At 36.4% G+C, this 25,837-nt stretch overlaps 1 protein-coding gene across 2 annotated transcripts in view; it reads right to left on the bottom strand.

The window, feature by feature from the left end:
* The window catches only part of LOC138168438 (uncharacterized), a 12,942-nt gene extending 8,070 nt beyond the window's left edge, over window positions 1-4,872 (bottom strand). For both annotated transcript variants that reach the window (XM_069097465.1, XM_069097473.1), the window contains exons 1-2: window positions 2,347-4,872; window positions 1,277-1,312 (exon numbers count right to left, since the gene is read on the bottom strand). In XM_069097465.1, coding sequence (XP_068953566.1) covers window positions 2,793-4,703 — 1,911 coding nt within the window. In that variant the 5' untranslated portion in view covers window positions 4,704-4,872 and the 3' untranslated portion in view covers window positions 1,277-1,312; window positions 2,347-2,792. The remainder of the gene's footprint in view (window positions 1-1,276; window positions 1,313-2,346) is intronic.
* Window positions 4,873-25,837: the final 20,965 nt, after the last annotated feature.

Here is a 25,837-nt window from a genome sequence, read left to right as displayed (position 1 = left end):
AGAGGTGAGAGGAATATAATGAGAGGAGATGGGAAGAGACAGAGTGGGGCAAACTATCTCATACAGAAGAGGCAAGGGAAAATGGTTACAATGGAGGGGAAAAATAGGAAGGCAAAAGGGAATAGGTCAACCTTATTCCTATTGAATCTGGCTTGAGAAGGGAGGGAAATGCACACTAAATAGGGGATCTCACCCTCCAGGAGAATAGGGGGGGAAGGGGATTGAGGGGGGATGATGGAAGTGAGGGCAGGCTGTGGGGGAGGGAAGTTGGAAGCACCCACTTGTGAAAAGGGACAGGATCAAAGTAGAGAATAGAACAAGTGGGAGGTGGGATAGGAGGGAGGGAAAAATAGTCAGTCTTCTACAATACATCTACTATGTTATTGTTTTGCATTAGCCACACATGTACAACCTATAGTGAACTGCTTGTCCCCCCAGTGGGGGTGGGTGGCAGGGGGGGGGAAGGGAATGAATCTGGAATTGAAAGTTTTAAAATAAAATATTCAAATATATATGTGTGTGTGTGTGTGTGTGTGTGTGTATACTATTATTAATACCATCTTACATGTAATTAAGAAAAAAGATATACAGGCACTGAGGCATAGAGATCCACTGGAAAAGTTGAAACGGGTATGGGAGAAAATATGGGAGAGAGCAGATTGGAGTTGGGGATATCCTGTGGGACTGCTGTTTTGGGGGGATGGGTGGGGGAAAAACGGGGAGAAAAATTTGTAACTCAAAATCTGGCGGAAATGAATGATGTAAATCAGCAGTTAATAAAGCATTTAAATTTAAAAAAAAAGAAAATGCTATAAGAAATCTGAGTCAAAAAAATACTTTTACTGAGTCAGGCAAGGTTATTTGGAAATGGTGGTGTCTGAGTTAAGACATGAAGAAAAGGAGGAAGCAAATTCAAAATACATAGAGCTAAATGAATGTTGGTTTATTTCAGGCATGAGAGATAGTACTATAGAAGGAAGGGAAAGTATAGAGAATTATGTGTAGTTAAAGACTGGGTGGAATGAGAGGCCGGGACTTGTAATAATCAAGTTCTGAGCTAAAAATTTGACATTATGTCATCATAATTATCTATTATGTATCATAATTATGACAGTGATGGGAGTGGGGAATCAAAGGAAGAGGAGAGTGACCTGTATTGCTTTTGGCATAATGATACCCAAAGATTCCTCCCCCCCAAAAACAAGGAGATATATAGGAAGTCTCTCAGGGAATCAAATGCTTTCTACAAAAAAATATTATAATAAATTTCCCATACCTTGTAATAAGATTTTAGATTAAATCTTAGAAGATACTGAAAAAAAATAGAAAATTTGGATAATCGTCAAAAAGGAAATCAATTAAGTAACACTCTAATTGATTAATATTGACACAAAGATTACTTTATTCACTATACTATGATGGTTTTCAAAGATGATAAATAAAAATAATTGACCTCCATAAACATTTTAGGGTGAGGTTGAAAATTATTGTCCTTTTAAATTATTTCATACTATAAGCTCATAGGAAAATTGTTAAAACCTACTCTTTCAATAGATGCCCTTCTAATAGTTCCAGATTTTAGTTTTCCCTGAAATATATTTGGTTTTACCATATACATACCTGGAAGTATCTATTTACCTTATCTACTTCCCATAACACACATGCTTAAAATGTAATGACCAAATTAGTCTTTGTATCCTTGTTGCCTGTTACAGTGCCTGGTACAAAGTAGGTCCAAGTTCTTGCTTGCACAATTAGAAGGTGAAGACATTTTCTTAAGGCTGAGTCAATCCATCCTTTCCTAATTCTGTCAGTAGTTTTCTATATCAAGGAAATCACAGGTCTAAATAAAACCAAATGTTCTGAGAAAATAAGTAGTTGTGTATAAAAATGTTTAACATAACTCATGCTGCTTATTTCACAGGGTAAGAGGAAAGTGATATTTAAGTCATTTAGTTCTCTTTAAATATAGTGTATTCTTATTGACTTAATGTGACAGTATGCTTACAGTGCTAGATTTGGCAACTAGAATTGGAAGGCTTTAATTCCAATCTAGTCTTTAACATGTATTATGTGGCCATGAGCACTTACTTTTGATACACCTAAAGTAACTCACTAGAATTTCTCTATTTAGTTATGGACAGGTGTATTAGTATGATTTAATGAGGTTCGGATCCACTTCTATAAATGACACTCTTCAACACACCAGAAAAATATAAAATAGAAATTTATTTAGAAAAGGCAAGGCACAGATAGCTTAGATTTGCATAGGAAGCATATAATGATAAGAATAATCAATAACACAATACCAATCAAGATAATCGGTAAAGGAAGAGAATACATCACCAATTCAAGGGAACCTTCGAAGTCAATCAATGGCTGGGAGCCCCGTTACAGCCTGCGCAGCTTGAATTGTGTAAAGAGTTTCCCGGGCGAAGCATCCTTCCCGCAGTTGAGGCTCCACGGGCTTACAGGACGCAGGTTTCTTATACTGTTCTAAACAAAGAAGGCTTGGAGCCAGAAAGTTCCTGGTGCATGCGCCCTTCGTTCAGTACACATCTGGCCCAGTCACGTTCCCATCTGCCTGAGGCTTGGTATGTGTTTTTAACAACATCATGTTGCACAAGGAGGGGAGCCACCCCTCCAGGTTGACGTGTCCTGGGAATGGCTAGTTCCTGGAATGATAAACCAAGAACACTCAGGAGTCATGGAGCGGTCATGGCTGGGAGATGAACTGAACCTGTTTATTTCAGTGATCTTATCAATTTAAAGGGGAATTTCCAATTTCCATTTCATCTGGCCTTAAGATCATGAGAATAATAGGTGAAGGGCAAAGGTGTAACGTGAGTATATATAGCACGTATTTTGATATACATATAACCATTGCATATACAAAGACATGAAAAGAACAAAGCAAGTAATAATATGGGAATAGCCAGGGAGTTAAAATACGTAGTAGCAGTGGAAGATTTAAAAAGGAAATCATACCAATGATGGTTAGTATCTGAGGTTACCAAATGAGAAGCTTCAACTAACTTCCCTGCAGTTATAAGAGTCCGTATTCGATGTTCATTTGATGCGCGCTGATTGGACTCTAGTAACTTTTTGATTTCGGCTGACTGATTCAGGACGTTTACAAGGGGATATAGAGATAAAGACACATGGGGTAGAGGCAAAGGTTGGGGTACCCAAGCAAAGTTCATAACTATGTCAGTATCTGGTAAGAAGTAAAAATCATTTCCTTGCCATCGTAGGAAGGTCACATTGGATAAACAACCGGAAAATGGAACAGCAGTAACATCTACAGATAGAATGTCAGTAAGGTTATTAGAGGCAATGCAAATGTGCTGAGCAGATACTTCATATATCATAGAAAAATTATCCACTGTATACAAAGTCAAATCACACAAATTGGATGAATGTGAGAGAAGGCAGGGTTCCATCTGCCGAGTCATCATCCCACAAACAATCCCTCCACTAGTAACAGTACAATCAGACAAAGTATGAGTTACATTATACCAATCTATATAGTTCCCATATATATGAGGCAAAGCGAAATATTTATGCAAGACAAAAGGTATTACATGAAATTGACACATGACAGTCCAGGTTTTAACTTGATAAAGTACAACGGTCCCAGTGCACCAATACGGGGTGCATTCAATATTCTCGGGTTGTTGCTTTTTCCAGACATTTGACAAGTCAAGTATATTGTCCCACATTTGTAAGTTACCTTCTTGTAATAATCTTTGGGCATTTTCCTTTTGTATAAGGGTGTATAAATTTTGCAAGGAACATTTAGTCCAATTAAATAGCAAACTAATATTTTTCATTATGTCTAAATTAACGAGGGTACTGTCATTAAAGACTTGTAGAAATTGACCTTGGTATCTTAGTGTGTTTTGATGTGGCAGGATCATCGTGGGTAACCATTGGGCATTCACAGTTAAAGCTTGAGAAACATCTTGTCCAGCACTGCACAGTCTGCTGGCCAAAGCCTCAAGGTCTACAGAATTCACTATACCCAAACCGGTTCCTACACCACCAAGCAATGTATCATACCAGGCCCTTTTCTTCCTAACACAATTTGCTAAAGGGGGAAAAGTTATATTATAATGAAACACTATTTTATGTTGTGAGATAGAAGTATTAGTACATGATTTGGGAACACAAACTATTCCAGGGGACTCTGGAGTAGCTGGTCTGGTCCATATTAGTTTATTATACCATTCTTTATACCGCCGATCCACTATCAGGGTAGCATTATGACAATATAGGTACTTATTGTTCATTTCTGGCATGTAAATAGTAAAGGCCATGGCCTCGAAATGTACGTTAGTCCAATTGCTGGTGTCTTCTGCTACTGGCTGTAGTCGGTTGAAAGGAAAGTGGGTAGTAGGTGATAAGTTCGTGATGGTGCAAGAAATATTTGCTCTGGGTGCTGGAGTGATGGTTACATTAAAGGTAGTTAGGTTAGTCTTTAGTAGCTGGAATAAGGGGCTAGGAGCTGCCCAGACCTCTACATTCTCCGGATAGGACCAATTCATATAATTACACCAAGACACGGGGGGACATTTAAAGCCGTCCTGCATTAATGTCTCATTGTAGTCATAAGCCCAGGATATGTAAGATATCGGCAAGACTGCGGGCCCCTGGAGGCAATCATGTATCTGGGCGCCTGGAGTCCATGTTTTAATCAGCATACAGCAGGTGAGCACTGTAAGATACTTAATTTCGCAAAAACATTTGGGTTAGTGGGACATGATACCACTTATCATCACCAGGGTATACTACTATGGCAGTATTATTATTTCCTTGTGCTATAAGCTCAGCTGGCCTTGGTCTATCAGATTGATGTTTCTTTACCCAAACTTTGGTGCCAGGAATTGCCTTGGAATTGCCAGGAATTGTCACCATTATTAGAACTCCCGAATCCTTGATCCCCTCTTTTGGTAGAGTCAGGAGATCCATTGACTTTTTGCCACGAACCATTTAAATAGGGTAATATTACTAGTTGACAAATTCTTTCACCAGTTTTGCATTCAAAGGGTTTGTTTTTGTGAGAGTTATGCAAGCAAACTTTAATTTCACCTCTACAATCATTATCTATAACTCCACCCAAAACATGGACCTGGTTTCTCAAGGCTAAGCCAGATCTGGAGAACAATTGTCCATAGTATCCTTCGGGGAGCTTAACTCCCACTCCTGTGGAGCACAATTGTTGACCTAATGGAGGGATATGGATGTCATGAGTTACATATAGGTCATGCCCAGTGGAGCCTAAAGAGGCACGCCAGGGCTGTCTAGCATTCTCATGCAAGGTCCACCATTGAATAGTCAAAGGGGATGAAATCCTTCTTATCTGTAAGTTAGGAGTCATCATTCTTGAAAGAGGAGTCCCACCCTCTTTAGTCAGAGGCCTATTATTTAATTGCTTTAAGGCCTCAAACAGATTTTCTTTCCATCTTTTTAAATCATGGCTCTCACTTAGTTTTTTCAGTCTTTCTTTTAATAGTCCATTCATCCTTTCTATCAGGCCAGCAGCTTGGGGATAATATGGTATGTGATAAATCCATTCTATATTGTTATACCTGCAATATTCATCTATATCCTTACCTTTAAAATGTGTGCCATTATCACTCTGTATTTGTAAGGGGGTCCCATAATAAAGGAAAATAATATCTAAAGTTTTGCAAGTATTTTTCTGGGTATCCCGTTTATAGGGGCAAGCAACTAATACCCCAGAGTAGGTGTCCACACAGGTGCAGGCATATTGACACCCTTGACTAACAGGTAATGGTCCAATATAGTCTATTTGCCAAATTTGAGCAGGTAAAAACCCTCTAGCCAATTCTCCAGTAATCCTTTTCAGCAGGGGCTGATGGGCAAATAATTGACATTGTATGCAATCTTGTACTATCTGCTTAAATAGATCCAGAGGTATGTTAATCCCTCTGTCTAATGCCCACCGGTAAGATGCAAGAGCGCCAAGATGTCCTGCAGTGATATGGACCCATTTTCCTAATTGTTTATCGTTTTCCTCTCGGGGTGTAACCTTTAGAGCCTTTCCTTGAAGTTTGGATAATTCATCAGCATGAGCATTATACTCACATTCCACAGAATCTTGATTTGCATGGGCATCTACATGAAACACAGATACGTTAGTACATTGACACCATTCCCATATTTGTTCCCATAGTTCCTTCCCCCATACATCTTTGTCTCTGATTTTCCATTCATGTTTTTTCCAGATTGGCATCCAAACTGCTAGGCCATTGGCTATGGCCCAGGAATCAGTATATATATGACATTGACCACCTTGTTCCTTTTGAATTACTTGGTAGACAGCTACCAATTCGGGCCATTGGCTGCTCCGACCTTCACCAGAGCTTTCCAGAATAGTATTACATGAAGGGTTATGAGCTACAGCCTTCCAACACCTTTTGGATCCTATATATTTGGCTGACCCATCTGTAAACCAAGCATGATTCTTTTGTTCAGGGATAGTAAATCATACCCGCTATTCCAAGAAACGGGCGATTGTTCGTGAATTTCTGGTATGCTGATATCATTTGAATGTTTTGGTAATTCTAATACCTTTTCATGTAATGCAGAAACACCTGGCCTATCTGTCTTAACTCTATTCTGCAAATACCACTTCCATTTAATAATTGATGACTCTTGAGCATGTCCTATTTTATGTGAGGCAGGAGTTCCCATTACCCAATTCATGATGGGTATGGCTGGCCTCAACACAACCTCATGGTTTAAGGTTAAATGTTCTTTCTCTACCAATGCCCAATATGAGGCCAATAATTGTTGTTCAAAGGGAGTGTAATTTTGGCCAGCAGGTGGCAGTCTCCGTGACCAAAATCCTAAAGGAACATTCCTGCCCTGTTGTTTTTGCCATAAACTCCAATCGGCATATCCATGCAAAACTGTAACTTGTAATTCCATTAGCCCTGGCTGTACAGGCCAAAGATCCAGGGCAGTTTGCATAGCTATTTTGGCTTCCTCAAAGGCTTTTGATTCTGTCTCTCCCCATTCAAATGCATACTTTTTCCAGGTAACTTTATATAATGGCTTTAAGATCTGACCTAAATGGGGAATGTGATTTCTCCAAAAACCAAACAGCCCGATGAACTTCTGAGCTTCCCTTTTGTCTCTAGGAGGTGAAAAGTCTAATATTTTTTGCTTGGCTTTGGGGAAGATTTCCCTATGACCCTTGTTCCAAATTATTCCTAAAAATTTCACACTTTGAGCTGGACCTTGAATTTTGTCGGGATTAATTTCCCACCCCTTTTCCTTCATGTGTTTTATTAGTTGACTTAATCTTTCCTCCACCACTTCTTTATTCTCTGCCTGTATGAGGCTATTTATTATTTTGCTATTAGATTGCTATTATTAAATACAGTAACTAAAGAAGACATTCTGTTTAACTCTACTTTTCTGTCTTAATGGAACACTAATCACTCTAATGATATCACAGATACTTGAAGCAAAATCCTCTTCTTCCTCTGTATCGTCATCCAAGTATATAGGTACATGAATTTCATTAGAAACCTATGACTTGGTTTTATACATACATATATACATACATGCACACACAATACACTCAGTGTGTATGTCTGTGTATGTAAGAGAAAAGTCACATGCAGAGTATGAGAAATTCAAGATACTAATTTCAACTGCCCATTTCCCACCTCTCCCATCCCCAACAAAAGAAGCAACTTCTAGTATCACCCTTTAATTTCTTCATTTTCTCTTTTCAATTTAAACCAATTAAATAAAAAAATATTCATTTGGAATCTATTAAATTCAAAACTTAAGCATCCAGAAAATTAATCTTCCTGAGTTCAAATGTGGCCTCAGACACTTACTATTTATGTGACTCTGGGCAAGGCACTTAACCTTGTTTGCCTCAGTTTACTCATTTGTAAAATGAGGTGGAGAAGAAAATAAAGAAAAAAAAACTACTCAAGTATCTTTACCAAGAAAACCCAAAATGGTATCACAAAAAGTTAGATATGACTGAAACAAATGAACAACAACAAAAAATAATGAAACATTGGTTTTGAATATGGTCCTGAGGTTCACCTATTTTGAGTTATGTCTGATTCTTCCTGACCCTATCTGGTGATTTCTTGGTAAAGATACTGGAATGGTTTTCCATTTCCTTCTCCAGCTCAGGCTCAGCAATCTATCCAGTGCACCACCTAGTTGTCCCCAGTGCCTCATACATGATAAAAACAAAACAATAGCGATTTAAAAAAATGAAACAACTTCTGCCTTCAAGGAACTTACATTTTGACCTGCAATACATCTTAAACAAAGATTAATACACACACTTATAGTATATATGTGTGCGTGTGTGTGTGTATGTAACAAACTAATGAGAAACAATTTCAAGAAAGTGTTAATGAATAGAGATAATATAAAAATATTGGTGATAGTGGTGGTGATCCATAGAATTTATATATCATTTTAAGCTTTGCAAAATGTTTCACAAATATTATTTCATTTTATCTTTACAACAACCTTTCAAGGTAAGTGATATTTTTATCTCCTTTTTCTCAAATGGGGAAATTGTTTGACATAGAAATAAATTTATTTGCCCAGGTTCACACAGCTGCTGAGTGTGTTAGGCTGGATTTGAACTCAGGCATTCATGACTCCAAGTTCAAAACCAGATTTGTTTCACTTAGCTGACAATATCAGGAGAGATTTTTTAAAAAAAGATGCCAACTCAGTTTTATCTTGAAAGAAAAGTGGGATTCTAAGGGTAATTCCTTCACTTATGATTGCCTGAGGTTACTTTCTTCACTTTTGTGAGTTTGTCTCCTTCCTACATCTCTTCTACTACCTATCGTTTCTCTACTTATGTAAGCCAACTTTGATCTTCACATTAAGTAAATTTTAAATTATTTTTGCTCCCAACACTTGATCTATAATTCTGCTTAATGAAATTTGACCACTATATAGTTCTAGGATTACAGATACAAAAAAATTGAAATGTACTCTTGAATCTTCCCACATCTACAATGCTTAACCCACAAGACAAGGGAAAAAACAAACACTATTAAAAGAAAGACTCGTGTCTATTTTTTTCAGAAACTAGCATTTCCATGTCTAATAGGAAAATTGAGGCAGTACTTTACTTATTTCTATCCACCAGTAAATTTTCAAAAGAATGAGGAAACATTTCTTGTTATTTGTTTGTTATTGCAGCAATGGGACAATTCTTATTTCTGATATAGTAAATAGTAAAGTCTATTATGATCTCAGCACTTTTTGCATCTGATCACTTTTTCCTTTCAGCTATCAGACTGAGGGGAAAAATATGTGTATGTCTGTGTGTCTGTCTGTGTGTATTTTTGTATGTGTGTATGCATATCCTTGCCATAAGCAATTATAAAATAAACATTTCACACTATTCAGATTGTTCATATTCCACAGAAAACTGTTCCCCAAATGCATGCCAACTTAAGCAAAACTCAGCCACTATTCTATTTTTTTAGGAATCATTTTCCCTCATGGTACAAATTTGAGATTGGCTCAGTAGAGTGCTCCCCAACCCCTCCAAACCAAGTGGCAGTTCTCACAAATGCCACTAGTAGGCATTCAGAAAGCACTAAAATCTTCCATAAAGAAGGCACAGCCAAAAAAGATTGAAGTGGAACACTAGAGAAGGAATGAACATATAAACGAGGGTTTATTATTCAATAGCCCCCTGAAGTACTTATCAGTATACAGGAATGGAGAAGGAAGAGAGTCTGCTCTCTCAGCCCCAGAAATATGATGTGAGTGCATAATGTATCCTACCATGCTTGAAATATTAAGTAAAGCAGTCCGCCTCCAAATTAAGGTATTATTTAGACTTTGAACTTCAAAACATGCTTATTTTCCCCTTTCCAATTTTAATATTTTAGATAAAACAAATAATTTTTATTGATATATCTTCTTTTTTATTCTAATGAAACCTCTGCCAAATTTCAATTATCTTTAAATGACACAGAGCTGGGGGCAGCTAGGTGGCACAGTGAATAGAGCACAGGTCCTGGAGTCAGGAGTGTCTGGCCTCAGACACTTAACACAAAACTTGCTATGTGACCTTGGGAGAGTCACTTAACCCCAATTGCCCTACCTTCCCCCCTCCAAAAAAGCAAAAAAAAAAAAAAAAGAATGACACAGAGTTGTTGGTTACTAAACACATGACTCCCCAGTCTACCAAATTGCAACTGTAAAACCTTATGTAAAGAAGTACATGGAATCATACACTTAGAAAAATTTGTAGTTGATTGAATCATATCCAAAAAATATGTGCACATCCATTACATATACCTACATATGTATATACTTACATATGTAATAATATACAATGAATACAAATGTTAATGTATGTGTATATGCACATGCATATATGTATTTAAACATATGCAATGTATATTACATGTGTGCATGTTTTTATAGGTGTACAAATGTATAATGAACTCTTACTCTCCATATTCATGTGCATGTAGAAAAGAGCATGGCAAATCAGTACTCAGTTTTTTTTTTTTTTTACAATGTGTGATGTTCAAACTACCACTTTGAAATGAATGCTTTTAAGAAAAAAGTCAAAGAATGTGGGCCTGAGGGCAAAACAAACAAACAAAAAAAACAGTTTGTAGATCAAAATGCCCCAGAGAGGTATCTGGTTAATGAATTTTGAGCCTGAGATTTATATATGCTATATATATAAGTCAAAAAATGAAATGATGTTTATTCTATAGTTGTATACTACAGCTATCATTAGCGCACACACATGCAAAAAATTTCTCCTAAATCCTATAAAATGTAGTTCTTTTTTATTTCAGCTATTCACCTCATCCCCCTCCCATATACAACTTGCTTCATTGTATCTATTATTGAAGTTCAGATCATTCAGCATTTATTAGACAGCTACAATTCATTGCCACTGTATGATGATATGGGAATAAAAGACAAAAGAGTTGCTACCTTCAAGTGGCTTACATTCTATTGCATGCCTTTAAATAATAATTCCAAGAAGCTTTGATTTTTAATTGTAAGATTTTTTTTTTCCTGGTGGACCAAGGTCAACTACAATATAGTAACACTTCAACAGATAAGTGATCTCATTGAAAAGGATATTTATCTCAAACTGTGTAGATGACTATGCTCTTTACCTTCTCACATTGTGTTGTTTTTGTTCATATCTCCCTATAAATGCTCCCATTGTTCTGAAGATGTTCCTCTAGTTCTTTTTATTTTCAATTTTTTTAGTACCAAGATCACATTAAGGACTACTATCTGTTAGGAAGAGAAGACACAAACAAATGAGAAAATTAATAAAGGTCTCTAATATCATTTGGCACTTATGGTTTAAAGATATTACAAAATGTAGAGTTGGAATTAAGACTGGGTGTTTAAGGAATAATACATCATCACCTTCTAATGGTAGGTTGAAATAGGTTAGTTTGTAAAAGGTTTTAAATTCCAGGACCATTGTGTACTGGTTTATGAACATTATGTACAGGTTCATAGTTTATGTTCAGAGAAGAAAAGGTTCATTTATTTATTTTTTGTTTTGTTTTTGCTTTTATGGAGGAGGGTAGTTAGGACAATTGGGGTTAAGTGACTTGCCCAATTTCACATGACTAGATTTTGTGTTAAATATCTGAAGCCGGATTGGAACTCAGGTCCTCCTCACTCCAGGGCCAGTGCTCTATTCACTGTGCCACCTAGCTGCCTCTGAGGAAAAGATTTAGATTCAATTAAGTGTACCTTGAGCCCAAAGACAAGAAAAAATACCATATCATGGGACACAACAGAGTACTCACAATGAATATAAGTAAATAGGCAACCAGGAAGATAATAACATATTATAGTTTAATATCTTTTTCAAAGGATAAATAATCAAATCAGCCTTTTTATGAGAAATTTAGTTGAACATTTTAAACAGATATGTCAAGTTTAAGACTTCCTATCTATAAGTCAACATAAATCAGATTAAAATTTAATCAAGAAATGTTTACGAAAAAATTTAAAATACAATAGAATTAGTGTTAATTTGTGGTTTTCTAAGTCAATATGAGGCTCATTCTATCTGAGGTTGATATCACTGCTTTAAACCAAACAAACCTTGATAGTGAATAAATATTTTATCAAATGTGGGAAAAGACAAAGGTGTTGAATGTTGAACTATGACTCATGATCTTAAAGGCTCAAACCTGTATATCCTAAAGAATTGAATAGTTTCTTTGCAAATATATAATGCTAGATTTGGAAAGCACCAAAAATCTTAACAAAGTTAAACTGATTCTATTTTTTAAAAAGTGCAGCAGCATATACCCTAGATATACAAATAATTGTGATAAATTGTGTTTTCTATAAAAGAAAGGAGCTGATTCAAATAATATGTCCCCTGATTTCTGAGAAGAGATCAAATAGGAACTTCTGGGAGCTAAGATCTCACTAAAAGCAGGAAATTACTGTTACACTCTCATATTCATGTTGGAACAACATTAAAATAGGATTCCAGAACAAATCCTAGAATAATGGAGCCAGCAGAAAGACAAGTTGAAGCAATCTTCCAGTCTGGGAAACTGAGTAATAGCAAGAAAGGTCAGTCTCACTAGGGTAAAAGGGAAATGCCTTCTAGAAAAGGAAGTATCCCAGCAAGCTGCATCTCAGGAAACCAGTGGGAGATCATGAACCTCAGGGTGATAGAGCAGGAAAACACCAAAACCAGAACCCCCCACATTCCTTAGAATAGCGAGGGGAAAAAAGCAAAATCAAGCTCAGAGAACCAACAAATACTTTTTCACAGCCACAGTTGGACAGGCATCCTCCAGTGGCTGAACATCCACATGCTTCAGCACACCCAAAGACAGTTGGGCAACTTCTGCTGCTGGACTTCCAAGTGATACAGCACAGTCCTGAGCAAACAGGTATTCTCCTAGGAACAGGCATAAATGTGCTTCTGTGTAGCCCTGGGGAAATGTAGAAAAAACACATCTGGGCTCACCACAGGCCATTCACCACCATTAGGACCTCAGGTAAGCATCAGGTAAACTATCCGACTCCTATAGCCTCCAGCTGCGAAGACCTGAGGCCCCAGCACACAAAGCCAGTGACCAGGTCCCTGGAATCCAGGAAAAAAAATTGGGACATTGCCCCCTGTGCTCCAGAAGGAGAGTTCAGCTTTTAAAACCAGAGAATAGGTAAATAAAATGAGCAAAAAGCAAGAATGAACTTTGATCATAGTGAATTGCTATGGTAACAGGAAAGATCAAAATGATGAGGTATGGGCTCTGGGACCCCCCTCAAGCTCTCCTTGAGTCCTTGAGGTACAGACTCTGGGAATTTACCTTGGACTCGTGATTAAATTGTCTCATTTGATGAGGCATTTGCATGAGGCAATAAGCTTTACATTGTGCCTAGTTACTAACTGCTAAACTACTATCCTAGTTACTAGCCTAGCCCTCCATTATTCATCTACTTCCCACCCTTGAGCCTATCAAAATAACTGACCTAGCCCAACATGGTCTGTAGCCTCCAGCTACCTCCCACCTTTAATCACTAATTGACCTCATTAACTCTTCCTGCCTGAAAACTTTCCCAAAATCCTCCTCTAGACCTCCCCTAGATTCCTCTGACAACCTAGAGTGCCATAGAATGCCATAGAATAATGAGAGCACTGTGAGAGCACCATAGAATTTCCTAGCACAGACTTACTCTGTGTCTAACGCAAGAGAACTTTTAATAAATTTTACTTTTCTTTGGCTGAGAAGACTTGAGTCAAATTCATTTGGCAGGACCTGGCGCGTTGATATTTTGGGGTCTCCATAGAAACCCTAACACTCTTAGTCAGTACCCTCTTCAAAAACACAAACTCAAAATAGGGCAACACTGTCAATACACCTATATTGAAAACCTAAAAGGGGAATATGAATTAGTCTCAAATCCAAAATGCCTTCTTGAAAGAGCTCATGAAAGATTTTAAGTCAAATAAAAGAGGTGAAAGAAAAATTTGGAAAAGAAATGAGAGATATAGTAGAGAGAGTCAAAAGATTGGAAAAGGAGGGACAAAAATTGACTGAAGAAAACAACTCCTTTAAAAAGTAGAATAGGCCAAATGGAGGTACAAAAGTTAACTGAAGAGAATAATCCTTTAAAAAGTAGAATTAGATAAATGGAAGCTAATGATTCTTTGAGACATCAAGGATCAATCAAACAAAATCAACATAATGAAAAAAAAACAATAAAATGTAAAAGGGGAGAGGATTCTGGGAAGATGGCAGAGTAGGTCAGAAAATTTCAAGCTTTTAAGATTTTTCTCCACAAAAGAAGTAAATAGTGCCTCTGGGCAAACATAAGGCTGTGAAAACAAATAAGAGTAGGGGCTGAACAGGGGCCCTCTTGGGACAATCTGAGAAGACCTGAAGAAACATCCCAGGACAAGGTATATCATCCCTGTGAAGAGTAAACACTACCAGGTTAGGGTTGGCTTTAACAATAGGCAGCAAGCTGCTTAAACAGCAAGTGACAAATCCTTGGATTAGCTAGGTTGAGAGGTTGACCCTGGCAGGCCACAGGACCTTTTACCTCAGGGACAATGAAAGGAGTTGGGTGTCTGACCTGTGGAAGATTTGGGGAAACTCTGCTGACAAGAAACACTAGACGGACCTGTGCAGCAGAGAATGGTGGGGGCCAGAAGGAATCAGCATATGCCTCATGAGTATAGAAGTGGGGCAGGGATGCTTCTGGTTGTGTGCCCTTACAGCAGGCTGAAAAACTTGGTGTGAGGGGAGAACTTAAGAGGATCAGAGGGCAGATACACCATCCCCCATGCCCCAGGAGTATAATTTCATAATTATGAAAACTAAATTATTGCAAAAAATATTAATGCACAGACAAAGAAGAAAGAATTCAACCACAAAGAGTTGCTGTGGGAATAGAAAAGGCCAGGGTTCTTCTTCAGAGGAGGATATTGAAGCAAACAAATAAATAAATATAAAATGAAAAAAATAGAAGAGAATGTGACAAATCTCAAAAAAAAAAACACAATAGATCTAGAGATTAGATCAAGAAGACAAAAAAAAAACAGAAGAATAACTGGATTACCTGAAAGTTCTGATAAAAAAAATCTTGATATAAAGATACAAGTAATGATTAAATAAAATTATCCTATACCATTAGAATAAGAAACATCTCATAAGAAAGACAATGGATCTAGAGATCATATCAAGAAGAGAAAAAGCATAAGAATAATTGGATTACCTGAAAGTTCTGATAAAAAAGCATCTTGATATAAACATGAAAGGAATACTTTTAAGAAAATTATCCTTCTAGCATTAGAATAAGCAGTGGAAATAGAAAGAAAAAAATCCACCAATCACCATCTGAAACAGATCCTACAAGGAAACCTCAAAGGAATATTATAGTTGAATTCCAAAAAAACCCAGATCAAGGACAAAATATTATGAGCAAGAAAAAAATTTACTTATGATGGTACCACAATTAGAATTACATAATACCTACCATTGGTAAGACTGAATGACTGCAGGTCTTACAACATCATATATAAAAGTGCAAAAGAACTATTCATCTGATTGGAAATATCATACCCCACAGAGCTAAGCATAATTTTGAATGGAAAAAAAAATACATTGATCAACTGTCAGACTTTCAGCACTCTGTTAAAAAAAAAAACCTGAACTCAATAGAAGATTTGACATACAAAAGCAAAGAGGAAAAAAAAGGTAGATACCACCAAAGAACAATTACAGAGAGCTAAATAAGAATATAATGCTTAGAATGATTACCTTTTATCTCTAGAAAATGTAAAGCCTATATCAAAGATTGATACTTGTAATTAGGTATGCTTATAAGGAAGATTGGGGGAGACAAGAATATGATTATCAATTTAAAAAGTGAAACTATCAAAAACAGGGAAAGGAATATGTATCTTATACAAATGAGCTGCAAGAGGAAGAACCAATACAGAGGAATTAGATGAAGAAGGGGAATTTTTAGTTCTCAAAACTTTCTTTCATCAGGAATGGGTTTAAGAGGAGAAAATATATACACATCTAGAAGAGTATAAAAGTCTTCTAAATTGAAAAAAAAGAAATAAAATTCTAAGTTTATATTGAAAGGGGAGAGGATAAAGGACTTCTTTTTAGGGACAAGAATGAAAGAATAGGTTAAAATGGATGTAAAAGGGTTTTTAGATTAATGGGAATGGGAGTATAAGGCAGGAATTGTTAGAGTGGGGATAGTTTACATAATAGGAGGGCAAGGTAGCAGGTAAAAGTAAAGCAGAGGAATTAAGAGAGGCAGAAAAAAAGGGATATGGGCAAACATTGGGGGCTGCACCAGCCTGAAAAAGAGAGCAGACTACAGAAGAGTGAGGAGACCCAGCCAGCAGATGCACCCACCACAAGGTTGATTTGCAGCAATCTCAGCAGTGTATCACCACAGAATGGGAAGATCCATTGGAGCTGAGTAAGAGAAAGCACTGGGCCCACAGCAGAGAAAGCAACTTCTCCTGGGGCTATCAACTCACAACCCAAAAATTTAACAATCACCTATCTGATTTTCCAGAGGCCAAGAAGGCAAAGTAAATTCTAGCTGCTCTGATTCCCCCTCCCAGACCTAGAAAACACAGAGATAAATATCCCACCCAGAGTAAAATCCTGAAATAGCTGAAATAGCCTAAGGCTTAGGAGTCACTGATAAAGGATGTAAATGATGCAGTAAGGAGTCTGAAGAGAAGGGCAGGAGGGGTTCCAACAAGCCTTACCTCACCCGACAAGCAAAAGGCTGCCTGAGCTGTAACCCAGGGACATAGTGGCAGAACACTTTTTTGGCCAGACCACCCCTCCCACACAGATTACTCTGTGAGCCTCAGGGTAAATCAGGGGAAAGACTGAGAGTAATGGTCTTGGCCTCAATCTAGACACCCAGAGGCTATAGCACACAAAGCTAAAAAACCAGGAACCTTGCTCCCAGTCTGCTGAGCTTGGGTCTGAGCTCTCTGTACCCCAGGAGCAGAGATACACTTCAAAGGACAGGAAGCAGGAAATTACCATTGAACAGAAGGAACTTGGAAAGGCAAGACCAAAGACAACAGAATCCCATTGTTCTGAAAGAGAAGAATCACTTTGAGGAGACACTATGGACTCTCTGTCCACACCTGAGACCAAAGATGGATATATGAAGTGGTCTCAAGCCCAAAAAGCATTCTTGGAGGAGTTCAAGAAAGATTATAAAAGCCAAATTAGAGAAGTAGAAGATAAATTTAAATTTACAGTGACCAAACTGGAAAAAAAAATCTCACTGAAGAAAACAAATCATTAAAAAGTAAAAATTGTGAACTAGTTGGAGAAATACCTGACTAAAAAAGGACCATAAAAAACTAACCAAAGAAAATAATTCACTAAAAATTAGAATCAGTCAAATCAAAGCTCAGGACTCTATAATGCACCAAGAGTCAATCAAACAAAACATGATGATTGAAAAACTGGAAGAAAGTGTAAAATATCTCAGTGGAAAAATAACTGATCTGGACAACAGATCCAAGAGAAATAACTTAAGAATTATTGGTCTACCAGAAATCCATGATGAAAAAAGCAGCTTGGACAACATCCTCTAAGAGATTGTAAAAAAAAAATTCCCTGAAGTCCTAGAACCAAAAGTTAAAATAATTGTTGAAAGAATTCACTATGAGATCCCAAATTGAAAATTCCAAGAAATATAATAGCCAAATTCCAGAATTACAAGATGAAGGAGAAAATATTGCAAGCAGGCAAAAAGAAACAATTCAAATATCATGGAAATACAGTCAGTCTTACTCAGGACCTAGTAGCTTCTACATTAAAAGTTTGGAGGGATTGGAATTTGATATTTTGAAAAGGAAATAGAGCTAGGACTGCAACCAAGTATCAACTATCCGTCAAACCTGAGCATAAACTTTCAGGCAAGAAGATGGTCATTTAATGAAATAAGGGACTTCCAGACTTTCCTGATGAAAAATCCAGAGCTCAATGGAAAATTTGATCTCCAATTACAAGACTCAAGAAAGACATAAAAAGGTAAACAAGGAAAAAACACACTCACACATACACACATGCACACTCATACACATAACTTGGGATGCAATAAAGAGGAAACTGTTTACATGCCTATATGAGAAGCTGATAACTGTCAACGTTGAAATGTATATGATTATCATGACCTTTAAAAGGGATATACATAGATAGATGGTGTGGGTATAAATGAACTAATCTGATGAGATTAAAAAAACTTATTAAGGGGTTCAAAGAGACAGTAAAGGTAAAAGCCTGGAGTAGAATATATTATGCTTCAGGTAAAGTAAAAAAAAAAAAAAAAACAGGGGTAGCAATCCTTACCTCAGATAAAGGAAAAGCAAAAATAGATCTAATTAAAAGAGATAAGGAAGAAAACTATATCATTTTAAAAGGCAACATCAGGAATGAAGAAATATCATTACTTAACACATATGCACCAAGTGGTAAAGCATCCAGATTCCTAGAGGAGAAGTTAAGGGAATTAGAGGAAGAAATAGATAGCAAAATTATATTAGTGAGGGAAGTTAATCTCCCCCTTTCTGAACTTGATAAATCTAACCTCAAAATAAACAAGAAAAAAGTTAAGGAGAAAATAGAAATTTAGAGAGGCTAGATATGATAGATCTCTGGAGAAAATTGAATGGGATTAAAAAGGATTATACATTCTTCTCAGTGATTCATGGCACATACTCAAAAATTGACCATGTACTAGGTCATAAAAACCTCAAAATTCAGTGCAGAAAGATGAATCCATGACTCTCAGATCATGATGCAATTAAAATCATATGCAATAAAGAGCCATGGAAGATAGACTGAAAATTAATTGGAAATTAAACAATTTAATCCTAAAGAATCAGTGGGTGAAACAAGAAATTATAGAAACAATCAGTAACTTCATTCAAGAGAATGACAATAATGAGACAACATACCAAAATTTGTGTGATGCAACAAAGGCAGTTCTTAGGGGAAGTTTTATAACCCTGAGTGCATACATGAATAAATTAGAGAAAAGAGAGGTCAATGATTTGGGCAAGCAATTGAAAAAGCTAGAAAAAGAAAAAAGCATTGAAAATTCCCAGTTGAACACTAAATTAGAAATACTGCTAACCAAAGGAGAGATTAATAAAATTGAAATTAAAAAACTGTTGAATTAATAAATAAATCTAAGAGCTGCTTTTATGAAAAAGAAAACAATAAAATTGATAGACCCTTAATAAATATGATAAAAAAGAAAGAAGAAAACCAAATTATGAGCATTGAAAATAAAAGGGCTGAATCTACTTCCAACGAAGAGCAAATTAGAAAAATAATTAGGAATTATTTTGCCCAATTGTATACACATAACTTTGAAAATCTTAGTGTAATGGGTTAATATTTCCAAAAATATAAAATTCCCAGATTAACTGAAGAGGAAGTAAATTACTTAAATAACCCCATCTCAGAAAAGAAATCAAACAAGTCATCAGGAACTCCCTAGGAAAGAATCTCCAGAGCCAGATGGATTTACTACTGAATTCTATCAAACATTTAAAGAACAATTGATTCCAATAATCTACAAATTTTTAGGGAAAATTCTTGAAGAAGGAGTCCTAAGAAATACTTTATATGAAACAAATATGGCACTGATACATAAATAAGGAAGAAATAAAATGCAGAAATAAAATTGTAGACCAATTTCCCAAATGCTCCCAAGATTGTTCAAAGTCACCTTTTACATGAATTGGAGGAGGAGGAGGCCGGAGCCCTGCTCAATTCATGTTTCTACTCCACCATCTTGAGTCTGCCCCCTAGATCTGCTTTTTTAAAGGAACGTGACTCAAAATGGATTAACAATCTTGCTTTAATCAATCAAACATATCCAACCTAGTTCAGGGGAAAAAGTCAGCACCCTGAAATTCAGAGTATACCGACAGAAATTACATGCAGAAGTTAGAAGATAAAGAAACATTTCAAGCAGACAGGCCTCCAACTCTCTTGACCATTACATCCACATCTGGTCAGTTACCAGAGAGGGAAGTATCAACATCTGTGTTTTTCAGAACCAGGGGGCTCGTTGGCTGCCCAGAGTCTTTCCTGGTCCAATTACACAACACTTCTCAAAGGGAGCCCCAAAAGAAAGCCTCACACCTGGGTTTATATAGCCTTCTCCTGGCTCACATAATATAACCATGCTCTTGACCCACAGCCAATCACAAAGTTTCTCCTGAAAAACAAGCCTCCTGCCATAGGCTCCAGGTGCACTTAAGCCTATCAATGGGCCTAGGGGCAGGGAAGATCTTAAATTTACATTCCCATGACACATAACAATCAAACTACCAAAAATTGTTTTATAGAATTAGAAAAAATAATAACAAAATTCATTTGGAAGAAAAAAATTTCAAGAATATCAAAAGGATAAATGAAATAAAAATGCAAAGGAACATGGTCTAAGTGGCTATGAAATAGTGGTAGATCAGTTTAATAAGTTATGTACACAAGACACAGTAGTCAATGACTATAGTTACCTACTGTTTGATAAAGACTCAAAGTTCTGTGATTAAAAACTCACTATTTGACAAAAATTTCTGTGAAAAATGGAAAAATAGTATGGCAGAAACTATATATAACAACATCTTACACCAATATAAAATCAAAATGCATACATGATTTAGACATGAGGGATAATATCATAAGCAAATTAGAAGAGCAAAGAATAGTTTACCTGTTAGAATTTATGACCAATACAAGAGACAGAGAATATTGTGAAATGCAAAATAGATAATTTTAATTACATTTAATTAAAATGCACATACAAAACCAATGCAACCAAAATTAGAAGAGAAGCAGATAACTGGGAAACTATTTTTATAGCACATGTATCTTTCAAAGGCCTCATTTCTAAAATATATAGATAACTGATTGAAATTTACTAGAATGTGAGTCATTTCTCAATTGATATATGGCCAAAGTATATGAATAGACATTTTTTCATGAGGAAATTTAAGTATCTATAATCTTAGGAAAAATTCTCTAAATAACTATTAATTACAAAAATGAAAATTAAAATAACTCTGGGTTTCTAGCTCATTCCTATCAGAATGGATAACATGAAAGAAAAGGAAAATGATCAATGTTGGAGAAGGTGTGGAAAAAAATGAAACACTAATGCATTATTGGTGGAGTTGTGAAATAGTTCAACCACTTTGAAGAACAATTTGGAACTATGCCCAAAGAGTCATAAAATTTTCCATGCTGTAGCAGCAAGCACCCCAAATGCGTTCTCAGGGTTTGCAGCTACCACAGGTTCTTGGATCTGCTTTGTTAAAGGAAAGCAACTCAAAATGGGTTAACAAGCTTACTTTAATCAGTCAGACATATATCGTTTACCTTGTTCAGGAGAAAAGGTCAGCACCCTGAACCTCAAAGTATATAGGCATAATTATCAAGACAGAAACATCAAGTAGACAGATTTCCAAACTGTCCAACCATTACATCCACACCCAGTCAACATCTGGGTTTCCACATTCTGGGTTTTTCAAAGCCGGGGGACTCTCAACAACGGCTTCCCAGAATTCAGATCAAATCACAGAACACTTCTCAAAGTGAGTCCCAAAAACAAAGCTACACATCAGGGCTTATATAGCCTTCTCCTGGCTCAGAGAATGTAACAACCTTATTGACTCACTGGCCAATCAAGAAGTATCTACTGAAAAACAAGCCTCCCCCACCCCAGGCTTCAGGTGCACATTAGCCTAGGGGCAGGGAAGATCTTTAAAATTTACATTCTTATTACACATGCCCTTTGATCCAACAATACCACTATTAAATCTGTATCCAAAAGAGATTATATAAATAACAGGAAAGGACCTGAATGTTAGAAAAAATGTTTATAGCAGCTCTCTTTGAGATGGCAAAGATTTGGAAATTGAGGGGATGCCCATCAAATGAAGAAATGCTGAACAAGTTGTGGTATATGAATGTAATGGAATACTATTGTGCTCTAAGAAATGATGAGCATATGGGAGAAAATATGGGAGACAGCAGATTGGAGGAGGGGATATCCTGTGGGACTGCTATTTTGGGGAGGTGGGTAGGGGAAAAATGGGGGAAAAATTGGCAACTCAAAATCTGGTAGAAATGAATGATGTAAATCAGAAGTGAGAATAAAGCAATTGAAAACTGAAAAAAAAAAGAAATGATGAGCAGGCAAATTTCAGAAAAACTTGCAAAGGCTATTATGTTTCTTTAAGAACAGAAAATGTTGTATGTACAGTAAAAACATTGCATTCATAGCATACAAGAGTCTTGAATATGAGCCAAGGTATTTCTGACAGTGTTTATTGGCATTGCATGTCATGGTGGCATTCACAATGCAAAGTGTACACATTGTATTATCAGAACCAAGGCTATAGTGAAGTTGTATGATGTGAAAGAAATACCTAATATTCCTTATGCATTTAATTTTTAATTAAATTTTTTTTTGGTATTCAATGTTGTGCATTCCAAAACATTTTGTTGTCTCCAAATTTTTGTGACCACCATATTCAGTTATATAACTACATATAGGGTCATTAACCATATTTCAAGAAGCACTGATTCAAAGAACTTTCTAGAGTATTATAGTTATTAATGTTTTAAAATTCATGTGATAATTTTTTTGTTCATAACTTTGACTACTACTCTATCTGGTATCATGTCATGTGTGTATGTATGTGGGCATATGTGTGTGTGTATATATATATGCATGTGTGTATGTATGGGTGTATAAATATATATCTATACACAAATGTATATACTTACACAGTATATGTAAGTAGATATAGATGTAGATATATTCCTTTTTTTATATTTAACATCCATTTTTACATTTTAATAAATTTCAAGGAATGTTGGTTTGATGTTTCTTTTTCTTTCTTTTTATTCTGAAAGACTTTGAGCTACAAATTTTCTCCCTATTTTTCCCCTACCCACGACCCCAAAATAGCAGTCCCACAGGATATCCCATCCTCCAATCTGTTCTCTGCCATATTTTCTCCCATACCCCTTTCGACTTTTCCAGTGGATCTCTATGCCCCAATGCCTGTATATCTTATTTTCCAATTACATGTAAAATAGTGTGTGTGTGTGTGTATATATATACACACACACATATACATAAAACATTTGATTTTAAAAGTTTGAATTCCAGATTTATTCCCTTCCTCCCTTGTCACCCACTCTTACTGGGAAGATAAGCAGTTCAGTATAGGTTATACGTGTGTGGCTAATGCAAGACAATAACATAGTAGATATATTTTAAAAGACTGACTATATTTCTCCCCCTCCTATCCCACCTCCCACTTGTTCTATTCTCTAATTTGATCCTGTACCTTTTCAAAAGTGCATGCTTCCAACTTCCCTCCCCCCAGCCTTCCCTCCCTTCCATCAACCTCCCTCTCATCCTCTTCTCCCCTACTCTCCTGTAGGGTGAGATACACTATGTAGTGTGTATTTCATTCCCTTCCTGAGCCAAATTCAATGGGAATAAGTTTAATCCATTCCCTTCTGCCTTCCTATTCTTCCCCTCCATTGTGACCACTTTCCTTTGTCTCTTCTGTATGATATAGTTTACCCCATTCTGTCTCTTCCCATCTCCTCTCATTATATTCCCCTCTCACCTCTTAAATTCACCTTTTAAGTATCATCCATACCTGTTAAATTGGTCCTGGGCCCTCTTTCTATGTATACCTGTAAACATATGCCCATAAACCCTCATATATAGACATAAAGATAGATAGATAGATATTTCTATTCCCTTCAACTACTGAGCAATGTTTCATTAGTTATAATTATCATTTTTCCATGTAGGAATGTTAATAGTTCAGCTTTGATAAGTTCCTTGTTATTTCTGTTCCCTATTTACCTTCTCATACTTCTCTTGCTTCTTGTGTCTGAATGTCAAATTTTCTATTCAACTCTGGTTTTTTCAGCAAGAATGATTGAAAGTCCTCTATTCCACTGAATGACCCTGAATTTTTCATTCAATTTTCCCCTGAAATATGATACACAGTTTTGGTGGGTATCATTGGTGACTCTTGGTTTTAATCCCAGCTCCTTTGACCTCCAGAATATCATATTCCAAGTCCTTCGATCCCTTAGTGTAGAAGCTGCCAGATCCTGAGTTATCCTGATTGTGTTTCCACAATATTCAAATTGTTTCTTCCTGGCTGCTTGTAATTTTGTTTCCTTGATCTGGGAATTCCAGAACCTGTCTGTAATATTCTTAGGAGTTTTCTTTTTGGAATCTTTTTTGGCAGGGGATCAGTGGGTTGTTTCAACATCTATTTTGCACTCTGGTTCTAAAACATCAGAGCAGTTTTCTTTGAGAACTTCCTGGAGGATGATTTCTAGTTTCTTACTTTGATCATGGCTTTCAGGTAGTCCAATAATTTTTAAATGATCTCTCCTGGATCTATTTTCCAGGTCAATGGTTTTTCTCATGAGATATTTCACATTGCCTTGTATTCTTTCATTTTTTTGGATCTGTTTAACAGCATCTTGATTTCTCATAAAGTCATTAGCTGCCATTTGCTCCAATCTAATTCTGAAGCAATGATTCACCTCATTGAGCTTTTGAGATTCTTTTTCCACTTGGCAAATTTGACTTTTTAAGGCATTGTTCTCCTCATTGCCTTTTTGAGCTTCTTTTGCTATTTGAGTTAGTCTTTTTTTTAAGGTTTGATTTTCCTTAGTCAGGCTGTTCACTCTCATTACATAATTTTCTTTCTTTGTTCTCATTTCTCTTCCCAATTTTTCCTCCACTTCTCTTATCTGCTTCTTAAGGTATATACATATACATACAATATGTATGATATTATGTATACAATATGTATGATACATATACATACAATTACACATATATGCATATATACACATATGTGTGTATATGTATACATATGATAAGGTACAGTCTCTGGGAATGCACTTGAACTCTGAATCTTCACATTTGATGAGGCTTTTGCTTGAGACCATAAGCCTTTCATTATAGGTCTGTCCAAATCTCTGTTACTAGCCTAGCCCTCCATTGTCCAGCTAGTCTCCATCCTTGATCCTTACAAAATATCTATATAAAAATCTTGTTATCCTTAAACTAGCCTAGCCCTCCATTTTCTGTCATCTCCTTCTAGCCTGCAGCGACTTCCTACCCTTAATCTCTCATTACTGAAGTCTCACCTCATTTGACTCCTCCTGAAGACCCTTCCCAAACACCTCCTCTACAACATCCCTAGATTCCTCCCACAACCTTTCTGTACATAAGACCCCATCATGACTCCATGAAAAAAGAGGGGAGACTGAATTTTCTAGTGCAGACTCTCTCTGTGTCAGATTATTCTGGCCTGCCTGTCTAATACAAGGGTCACAGGCACTGAGGCTCCTTAAGAGTCTACCCATTATGGTGAATCTTTAATAAACTTTGCTTTTTTGTTTGATGAAAGAAGACTTGAGTCGAATTCATTTGACAGGACCTGGCATGTTGGTATTTTGGGGTCTCACAAACCCCTAAAACTTCAACTTCGACACATATACATATATGTATGTATTTATTAGCAAAACCATATGAAATGGAGAGTAAAGAGAGAGCTGAATCTCTCAGATTGTATTCATAGCTTCCTCATAGTGTTGTGCCAAAAATTAGCCACATGAATATGAATATGGATATATATGGATATGAATTTAAAGTGGATTTATTCATAACCATGTGACTGTCCAGAGTATAGATTCAA

The sequence above is a fragment of the Petaurus breviceps genome, unplaced genomic scaffold, assembly GCF_028583685.1.
Source record: "Petaurus breviceps papuanus isolate PSGF00001 unplaced genomic scaffold, PetGlider_PUasm1.0 126, whole genome shotgun sequence".
Classification (NCBI taxonomy): Eukaryota; Metazoa; Chordata; class Mammalia; order Diprotodontia; family Petauridae; genus Petaurus; species Petaurus breviceps.
The sequence above is the reverse complement of the archived record's forward strand: the minus strand, read 5'-3'. Positions and strand labels throughout refer to the sequence as shown.